The sequence below is a fragment of the Ostrinia furnacalis genome, unplaced genomic scaffold (genome assembly GCF_004193835.3).
Source record: "Ostrinia furnacalis isolate ACB-3 unplaced genomic scaffold, ASM419383v2 OfSCF2566, whole genome shotgun sequence".
Classification (NCBI taxonomy): Eukaryota; Metazoa; Arthropoda; class Insecta; order Lepidoptera; family Crambidae; genus Ostrinia; species Ostrinia furnacalis.
Genome location: NW_021132805.1, coordinates 685,576 through 696,147, shown reverse-complemented (window position 1 = coordinate 696,147; position 10,572 = coordinate 685,576). Strand labels below are relative to the sequence as shown.

General features: G+C 38.8%; 2 protein-coding genes across 2 annotated transcripts; both read right to left on the bottom strand.

Annotated features, from left to right (window-relative positions):
- Positions 1-1,590: 1,590 nt before the first annotated feature.
- LOC114355845 (sodium- and chloride-dependent glycine transporter 1) lies at positions 1,591-5,704 on the bottom strand. Its single transcript, XM_028308875.1, has 8 exons — positions 5,401-5,704; positions 5,181-5,312; positions 4,788-4,942; positions 4,651-4,718; positions 4,431-4,563; positions 2,603-2,803; positions 2,121-2,249; positions 1,591-1,739 (listed from the first exon to the last, which is right to left on the bottom strand). The coding sequence occupies exons 1-8, from the start codon at positions 5,522-5,524 to the stop codon at positions 1,608-1,610; spliced, it is 1,074 nt and encodes a 357-aa protein (XP_028164676.1). The 5' UTR covers positions 5,525-5,704; the 3' UTR covers positions 1,591-1,607.
- Positions 5,705-5,846: 142 nt separating this feature from the next.
- Positions 5,847-9,749, bottom strand: LOC114355851 (uncharacterized). The gene is made up of 9 exons (XM_028308882.1): positions 9,621-9,749; positions 8,918-9,303; positions 8,606-8,822; positions 8,393-8,541; positions 7,558-7,749; positions 7,149-7,326; positions 6,665-6,882; positions 6,307-6,504; positions 5,847-5,990 (listed from the first exon to the last, which is right to left on the bottom strand). Exons 1-9 carry the CDS (start codon positions 9,727-9,729, stop codon positions 5,856-5,858), a joined length of 1,782 nt encoding a protein of 593 aa, XP_028164683.1. The 5' UTR covers positions 9,730-9,749; the 3' UTR covers positions 5,847-5,855.
- Between the last annotated feature and the right edge of the window lie 823 nt (positions 9,750-10,572).

Below are 10,572 nucleotides of genomic sequence, written 5' to 3'. Positions count from 1 at the left end.
AATCTAGTTTTTTTTCTTATCACAAGGAATAGTTGGGCTATCAAAAGAAAAGATTAAAATTCAACAAACTAGTTTAAAAGTATGACAATTTTAAGAAATTGCAGAGAATAAGGAAAAATTAATTCATTGTCTTGCACTTTTGATCAGCCGTCGTGTAAAAAAAATGTAGGAAGACCATCGTGCCCATTACCTTAAAAACTTCCTTGGTTAATTGAGATTCTAAAAAGGTATCACAAGCCTATGTATTCTGTATTATTTTTATCTTATGGCTACTTGAATAGCAACTAGTATGAAAACTGCAAAAATGAGTTTTTCGTCGGTCCACTTTGTAGGTGGACGTCCTACGATGCGCTTTCCGGTACGTAGCCTCCACTTGAACCCTGTTGCCCCATTGGGCGTCCGTTCTGCGTTTTTGTGATTACTTAATTTTTGTTTTACACCTTATAAATGTGCCTATAGACAGATGCCCCTGATGATACACGGCTCGGAAACGTGGATTTTTTGCACAGCGTGCTATGGAAGGGGCTATGATCGGGTTTATTTACGAAACCGTATCAGAAATTAGGAGACCTGTAAACGAACTAAAGTCGCTGACATAGCCCGACGGATCAGCAAGCTGAAGTGGCAAAGGGCAAGGCACAGTAGTTCGCAGAACTGAGGCAGCAGGGTTCAAGTGGAGGCTACGTACCGGAGAGCGCATCGTAGGACGTCCACCTACAAAGTGGACCGACGACCTCATAAAGATAAGCAGGAAGGTGCTGTATGCAGGCCGCTATCNAGATTTTAGCAATTTAATTCACAAAATCAATTGCGCACATATAAAATAAAGTTTGTTTACACTTTGACAGCAATAGACTGACATGCAAGGTGACATATCAATGAAGTTTTCAGTTACTGTTGCCATTAAAAGAAATTAGTACCATTAATTTTCCGCAACATGGCGAGGGTTTTTATGTTCCTGGTCAGGCTATAGTTGCTATTCAAGTAGCCATAAGAGAAAAATAATACAGAATAGTTACATAGGCTTGTGATACCTTTTTAGAATCTCAATTAACCAAGCAAGTTTTTAAGGTAATGGGCACGCGATGGTCTTCCTACTTTTTTTTACACGATGGCTGATCAAAAGTGCAAGACAATGAATTAATTTTTCCTTCTCTTCTGCAATTTCTTAAAATTTTCATACTTTCAAACTAGTTTGTTGAACTTTGATCTTTTCTTTTGATAGCCCAACTATCCCTTGTGATAAGGAAAAAAACTAGATGGAAAAGTATCCTCATTTGTAGAAATGGCATGAGAAAAAGTAATCGCAGGTGGCAATTTTCTAAAAATGCACAAAATCTTGAAATCGGTGATATTTTTACTGGGGTCAAAAATGGACGTTAGGGAGATCATGGCGAGGCCTATCGATGGTTACAGGGTTATCCATTGTTTTTGGGACACCCTGTATGTAGGTAACTATACAATAGGTATAATTATGTGATTATTAGTAAAAAGTTGCGTTACAGCATGTTGCTTATTTATGTATCGTGTCTCACAACTATTTTCAGTTCAGAATTGAAACACATTTTTTCCAAATAATCTTTATTTTGTGGATCGACATACTATTCTTAGGCAAAATTATCAAGTTCGTTGAGGAAGACGGCTAGGTTGCTCTCCTTACGGCTGCCGAGCCATCTGCGGCGTACTTCCACTTCAGAAGGGCCCCACTGCTTGTTGGGGGAACAGCTGGCACGAATGCGCTGAAAAATATAAATTACGTTTATTAACGACCAAAAAATAATTAATTATTCTTATTTCTTTACACAGTAAACGGGATTATTCCCAATTCCCGTTCCCACAGCTGCAATTCCTATGTAGCCAGGATCTACAGCTTGACCGCCAATAAAACCCCAACCAGTGAAGGTGAAGATTGTCCCGGGGGAAAGTTAAACTGTTATTGGACCCACAACTAATTAATCAGAAAACATATGGCGAGTTCAAAGTTAATTTTCGACTTCTCCAGTGTCAAGCGGATTACAGCGTTGAAGCGAAAACCTTTTTCATGACTAAACAAGGGTTCATTACACAGTGATGTAATTTCGATAAGTTTTATAGCTCAGGCTTGATGCTCATACACTTACTTGAAGCAGGGGTCCCGCGCTTTTGGAAACAACAATAGCAGCATAGATGGGTATGAAGACCACCGAAGAAAGCGCCACGCACCAGCCAGCAATCCCTGATGCTTCACGAAGAGTGTATATTGTGATTACCTGAAAATTTTTCAGAAAAATAGCATAAGATTCCGGACTTTATTGACATTGATCGAAATGCTGCTTAAGTTTCTATGAAACCAGGTTACGTAACTTTAGCTAGAGTACACTGACAGCGTGCAGCCTTGGGGAGAGATTGTATATTGAATTAGAATGTAGAGTTTTGATTTCTATTCGACTTGATGATGACTGGGTGGTGGGATAACATATTGCTTTATGAAATTATATGTAGCCCCTGGCCTTCCTAATATAAACAAATAAACATAGAAAGACAAGGAGGGAAATGACTAAAGTGTTAGTCCAACGTAGATGTCAGATATTACGTTCTTTCAGTCTTCAGAATACAAACTTACAACTAAGATGACTGGCAGGACGTATTTCCACTGCCAGATCCAGAACCGGTGTAGTGGCTTCCCAGTCATGAAGAGTACGTCCCGGCTGAACCTCTTGGGACCATAAGTGTACAAGGCAGCGACAATCTCGAGCAGACAAACCACGGGCACGCACGCTATAGCAACGTGAGAATCCAAAAGAGTTATCACGTGAAGCCCCGCCTGAAATAATCAAATGTTATTTTATAAATACTGTCTTAATTGGGTGTAAAATTAGCCATGTTTGTAAATATCTATGCAACTAAGAATAAGTCACTCAACTCAAGTGGAAAGTAAAAATAATAAATCATTATTGTTGTTCTAAAAACATGAGGGTGCCGCTTCGTTCTGTTATACCCGGTCTTTGTATAGAATAAGGCTGACCCGCCGCTGTCGCGCCGAGTCAGCGTTTCTAAACTATGGGAGCGCCAGAGACCCCACTGAAAAGTTTAGTTCGGTTTGAGAGCTTGCTGCAACGGGTTGTCTTTAAAATTAATGTTTAAAAAGTGAATAAACTTTAAATACGTAACAAACTGTTTTTTAAAACTCCAATCTCGAGACATCGTACAACATTTGGTGGCAGCGGTGGGATTTAAAGAAGTCCTCGGTAACCGCATCCGAAGTAACAGTGATCAGTGTGTGTGCGCGAAAACTCCGAACTCATTATCTCGCTGTATCTCGCCGTATCTCGCCGTATCTCGCTGTATCTCGTCGCATCACACTGTGCTCTTCTACATCTCGCCGTGTCCCGTTGTTCCCGCTGTGTCCCGCTGTTCCCGCTGTGTCTCAACCCGTTGTACTCACCGAACCTACCATCATCACCGCATCCTGAGAAGAAGTTCCAGTATCCTCACCGTGTCCCGAGCTCCGTATCCTGTAAGAAACATCACCGTGCCGCTCCGTGCATCGCAGCTATCAACACGCCGTGTCACCGTCGTTGCGCAACCGAGTGCGCGATTGCGTCATCTATCCCCGTGTTCCCCGATTCAAAGAACAATGCACCTGATTGTCACACTCATCGCGTGGTAAGTCCTTGGTCATTGCTTTACCAATACAATAAGTAACCAAGCATAAATCTAAGTTCATTTTATTTTTAATTTGTGTTCTATTTTGTGTTTTTGTGTGTACCATAAATTTATTTTTGTAACCATGGCAACCAACGACGAGTTTTCCGACTCCGAATCATTCAACGTCCCGACGGCCTCTGCGTCCAAACCGGTCACCCGCAGTATGGCTTCTGTTCCTAAATCGGAAGACAAAATTGATCTAAACATACTACTCAAATTCATAAAACAATTTAATGGTGACAGAGACAAATTAAATCCTTTTATTTATAATTGCCAAAGCGCATTCAATCTAGCAAATGATACACAAAAACCTATACTATTCAAATACATGCTCAGCCAACTCGAAGGTAGAGCCGAAAGTATATGCAGTATCAAAGAATTTGAGACCTTCGACCAATTAGTAACAAATGCTAAGGCGGACGTATTCTGTCAGAATACAGCACTTTTTTTTATTGGCCGACACTTTTGATTTTGAACAAAAAATGTATGAATAGTCGATGACTTTTAGATCTCAAATACTCGACGCACAGTGGAGCTACGGCTTTGGTGCCATAGTAACAAATGCTAAGGCAGACGTATTCTGTCAGAATACAGCACTTTTTTTTGTTGGCCGGCACTTTTGATTTTGGACCAAAAATATATGAAACGTGGATGATGTCCTTTCTCTAGATTACCGAGAAGTGACTTCAAGGAGAGGTAATGATTTCATGTGATTGACACCGCGGCATTGTGCCAGGAAATACCTTTCCAACGCTCTTGACCCCATTGCAGATGCAGAGATACACGACGACCCAGCAGATGACGTTGCACCAGAATACAGGCCATACTATCCCACCAACCTCGTTTATGCTCGATGACATTCGAAGAAGTCGTATGCTGAATAAAAACAAAAGAATAAAAATTCTAAAACACTGGCAAATATGTATACGAGTAGAGCCAGTACGATTAAAGTGAGATCCTCACTGGAAGAATTCGTCTTCTGGAGTTGTTATCGATGCATTCCCATAGGTAGAGCTCATATTACCAGTGATCTGAAAATTGTAGGCGATTTAGACTTATGAAAAAATGATCCAAAGTAATTTCAAAATTAAATCTTATACCTCAGTGCACCTCTCTGTATTCCATGAATTCCCGCAACTTTGCCATGGCAGAGGTGAGTTAAACGAATGATACATATACAGTAATGGATACGCCATGATTGCGGAGAAATAAACGATTGCAATTATGTTCAGAACTACCGCCGCATACCCAGCACCTGTAAATGTACAATAAACCTTTACAATGTCAATATTTTACGGTGTTATTCGTTCATTTCGTGATCGAGAGTCATTTGTGGGAACCGTAGTTACTGTCGCGGGTATAGACAATAGATTTTCTTGGTTCAGAAACAATAAACAGACGACCTATTTGAGGTGATGGATATTTCCCTATTTTATGAAGGCAGGGATGTTTGTTATGCAAAATACACAATGACTGTAATAATAAAATCTTACCTTTGAGCAATGGACTGATGTTGAATATCGCAATGCATCCTGAACTAGAAAACTGTCCCAATGTGGTTTCCAGATACACTAATGGTATTCCACAGATGAAAAGGGTGAGAAAATAAGGAATAAGGAATGCTCCTGTAACATAAGTAGTATGATACGACTGTAACTATCAGACACATTAAATTAAACTTTTTCTAACACTTTATCACTTCTAAAAGTTTACCTCCACCATTTTTGTAGCACAAGTATGGGAATCTCCAAACGTTTCCGATCCCGACTGCATATCCCAGACATGAGAGTAAGTATTCGAGCTGATTGCCCCAACGCTCTTGTGGAGCCCCCGCCATCGCAAATAGAGCAAATTGTCCTGTTGTTTAACCCACTCACACTACATTAATCACCGTTGGCGTTTCAAATATAGGACTAGTGCATCAAGAAAAAACGTCACATGACTAGAAGACAACCAGTTCCTTGTTTAGTAACTTATGATTTGCTTAGCAATCCCGGTTGGGGGTCCTCGCGACAAGATTGTATCAATTGAATATGAATCACTATATCCGTTTAGGACAATGGAAGAATGAATGGATTTTATTCCGTCAGATTGTTTGACTAACAGCGATAGCCAATAAAATGAATTAAAATATCGCAATATTAGTTAAATTTCATTTATTTTATAAATTAAGCTCTCAAGGTATCGATACCAAAACCAAAATGACATGTAAGGTTTTCAGGAGGCAGTTGTCTTGATGATCCAATGTCGGTCTCTTGTTTGCCCTTTGTAACTTTTACTGGTGCTTGACTGTACTGCAGAACCTGGAGACAGATTGATCTCTTTATTCTGATGCTGTATTTAGCCTCTAAATAAGTAGCACATACTAGAAAATAGTAGAGTCACTAAAAAAACTTATCATTTGATATTTAATTTATAAATCCTGAATTTTTAAATCATAGGGTATATGGCTACAACAGCTACTGTGATAAACAGCAATATATCCACTGTCGTAGTAAAACAATAAGAAAATTGAGCGTATGTGAAAAAAGGAAATTATAGTGATACATTCACACCTATGTGACAAACTCTTGCGCAATCTTACATTACATTTTATTTATTGGATGTGAAGATGCTTACAGATAGATCTCCATCTCCCCAGTGTATAGCATCATTTGTCCCCAAGGAGTCGTCCCAATGGAAGTGCTGGGAGTGTTGACTCCAATCCGGCTGTCGCAAGTGACATTTGATGGAGGCCAGTACCACTCTCTGCTCTCCTGGTTGCTTGATCGAGTGGGCACTCTTCTTGTCTGGCTTTCCTTGTTTTCCAGCTACCGTCTATGGAGAGTGTTTCATTTGAGAACCATGGTGATCAGACTACACTTATCTAGTAAATTATGTAGACTCAAAATGTAATTTACCTACAACTACTACTAACATTACATTGTTAAAATGGAACTTCTCATAGAGTCAAGTTTTTATTACAAGTGACCCTTACCACAGAATAAATCAATCTAACTGTTACGATTGTCCGGAAGGTATCTCTCAAAGCTATCAGGTCCGGGCAGAAGATCCTGACTGCCGGCTCTTGGAAGTTCATCACTTTGTTCCATTGAATCCTGTTGCTTTCAAAGGTCGTAAAATTGACAATTTCTCTAGAGTTTTTAGCCGTTAAGTGGTTATAGATATCAGATTCATGAGGCGACGTCTCTGTATCTGTACAAAGAGGTTTCGTGTCATGCTTTTTTTAGCAAACATGTGCGTATNATATGCTAGGGAAAGCCATTCGAAAAACAAAAAACAGTAGTATGTAGTAAATCATTCAGTTGTTTATCGAGGTGTTGTGGGCAAATAAGAACAAAAGAACATCAAAAAGATATCTTCAAACAAAAGACAGATAGCATGCTACGTTCAAGATCGCATGTTTGAGGCGAACGACACGATGACTTTATTAAAATATACAAATCCGAAAGAGCACGAACCTAAGGCGCTTTTGCTCTCTATGAACAGTGAGGGCACTTTATTGGTGGGCCATTCCTCATCTTCAGGTGGAGGCAGCATCTCAATTAGTGATTCGTTGTTGCGAAACATGAGGAATTTACGACGTTTCACGTCCAAAAGACGCAATTCCAACTCTACATGAAATGTTGTTACTGCACCCTGTGTAAAAATACTAGTTTTGAAATAAAGTCGGCTGACGAAATTGGTTTTAATCATTCTTTTACACGTTTCCGTTCCTTTGTAAGTCTAGTATTTGGCACATAAAGATATGTGCAAAAAAATTCAATAAAGACACAGAAACATATTTGTGTGGGACTTTTGTCTTTGTAATTGAGGACGCATAAAATTGTATTTAATGTAGGTAAGTAGTAGGCGTCTCGATTTTTTTACCTTCTCTGGTTTCGGCGGTTGCGCAGCAGACATGACGCGAAATATAGTAAAATTAAAGTACGCAGAGCGCAAGTCATCAGGGTGGGGCTCGAACGGTTCTGCTGACCGGTCTGTGGGCAGGACCTCGCGAGAGTCCAGCCACTTGAGGCGAGGCAACCTCATTAGGGTAGTACGGGAGTAGCCGGCACACACCTGGAATTAGCCAAATATCTACAAGTCAGTATTCGATAAATTGTTGTTAAAATTACTATTGAACAATAATAGAGTTTTGCAGCATCCATTTTTCAGATTTTTAAGAAGATTAGGAGCTTTTTGGCGAGACGTATGTATTATTAGATGCCAATGGCCAGCAGTGTATTGATTGATTTTGATTGTGCGTAGATTGAAGATAATGACGTAGTTTTTCTATTCAAGACAAAACTGTGAAGAAGTGGAACAGGTAGAGTCATACAGCTCTTCAACTAGAAGCTTTGTTATAAAGGGTCAAATTGTATTTTGATGAAAAATAAAATTCTTAATACGTAAGTTTCTAGTTTAAATAATTTCAGGAAATAAAATTAGTTATTTTACGTAAAAAACAATTTTGTTAACAGTAGTGCCATCTTTGTCTTTCTAGTGAATTTAAATTGTAGTTTGCTTGTGCTTGTGTTTCAAACAAGTTGCAAGAACTTTTTTTCAACTTTACGTAGGTAATTTGTTTAAAACAAGAAAAAGAAATACCTACACAAATTAGTGTAGTGCAGTGTAAATTAATATTTTAGTTTCTAGTTTTCAGCTTCAGAAAAATATAGTAACGCCATCTTTGTTTTCATGCGGATATTAAATTTAATCTTACCGCGCACGGGTTGCCGGCTAGCAGGAGCGCTCTCATGTTCGGTAGCCGCGCTAAAACATCTAGTAACGGCTCGAGGTGATAGATGTCGTTGTCAGACAAATCTAGGACTGTGATGTGGAATGGTAGACGCGCCAAAGACTCAATGTACTCTGAAAATAACAGTCTTTGACCCACCAATAAATATGACAATACTTTCAAAGAATTGAGACTTACCGTTCTCTAGAAAATTCCTAGCTAATCCTAAATACAACAAGTCGAAGGGCAAAAACTCTACAAAAGTTCCAACATCTCTGATGCGGTTAGCTTGAAGTTCCAGTGATCTTATTCCAGGTGGGAGAAGTTTTCCATCCACTTCACTCAAATAATTTCCACATAGATTTAGATTTACTAGATTTTGAAAATCTAATAATCCGCTGTCTAGTTCCGTCATCTATAAAAATATTTCTAAGCTTAGTTTTTCAAGTCTAGGAATTCTGCAACGATCGCTGCGCTAAAACAGTATAAATATGCATATGTAGGACATACTTGAGTGTCATTTACTCTTAAAACCGATGCAGCTTTAATTTCACGCCTCAGAACATTTCTATCACCAATTTTAACTGTTTTCTTGATTAATTTCACCATATCATCAGTGATACAATTGATACTGTTGAAACACGTTTGTCCTTCTTCGTTAGCAAACTTCTCGTTATCCCACAACGTAATAGGCAGTAGTAACTCCCACTGCTGGTCTAATGTTAGACCAGATTCTTCATCGAGGAAGCCGTTAAAAATGCTTTTCTTAATTTTGTTTTGGAGAGCTTCAGTAAACGTTATAGTTGGTAGGTCAGTCTGGCATAATTCCCTATGGTGTCTAGCAGCAGTTTCAATGAGTGTCCAGTCTATCCCTGTTTCTATTCGTTCCTGAAAACCTGTAAACGTACGACAAAACAAAAAAGTGACTCGCCAATTAACGATAAAAAGTTGAGTTTTTATAAGTAGAGCCAACGAGTTTATTGATAGAGCTGCTTGCTAGTTAGACTTCTAACTTCTCTGATAACTATAAAATCTTAAGAACCTCTGCCAACTTGGCTGGATCTTTTTTTATCATTATTTCAGCAAATTTCGGGAATGTCAGACTTCCGTAATCTCTTAAGCTGTTTTTTCCATCCAGCTGTCCCAGTAGATTATAATTTGTTCTTGTTCTTGTTGTGTTGTGCAAGTAAAGAGTTCTTCTTATTATCATTACCTTCAATCGCATCATCAGGAATGTACATCAGGCTAGAATCACTGATCGGGGGGCGTGCCACTTGCGGTGGAGGCTTTTTGGGCACGTCTTTCGCTGGTTTTGGCGGCATTTTCTTGTGTTAAAAAGAAATTAGAATTATAAACTTTAGTGTCCGACCGAATGTTCGGTTTCGGTTTCGTTTTCGGTTGAGTTTCGGTAAAAACACGAGTTTCGGTTTAGTTTCGTTTTCGGCGGCAAACTTACCGAAACTACGACCGAAACCGAATGTGCATTCGGGAGTTTCCGCGCTGTTATCGGTCATGTTCGGCGCGGCGCGTTGAATGAGTGGATGAATCCGATCAGAGCCAATGTCGTGATTCGCTCGCTTGTTTGTTTGCTGTTAGTTTGCAAATGCTATACATAAACAAACATTACCTACTTAAGTAGTTAGTAATGACTATAGTGTATTTCATGGTGATAATATTATGGATTCAGAGTTTCAAAGTTCATTTTAGTATTTATCACCAAGGTATCCAAGTGGCAAGTAGGTACATTAGATACCTACTAACTTACGTACTACCAATTTAGTTTTGAGAAATTATTAAGGTAAAAGACCCGACCATGGAACGGGTTATGTAGATGTCCTGAATATTGCGAGTAATTAAAAAAAATCAGACTATAAATCCTTCTTTTTCTTATTTACTACAAAATTTGATACCTTTTAGAGTAAAAAGGCACTTTATAAGTTCAATTTTAATGCAATTTAAAGAGAAAACTATAAAGACTGACTGATTATAATAACGTTTTCTTTATTTTTCCTTCAAAATATGACCCTTGTAAGGAAGTTTCGGTTTCGGTTTCGGCCGAAATAAACACCGTTGCCGAAATTCGTTTTCGGTTTCGGTTTCGGTTTCGGTCGTAAAATTAGTTTCGGTCGGACACTAATAAACTTATGAGAAAATAAATGTGTAAG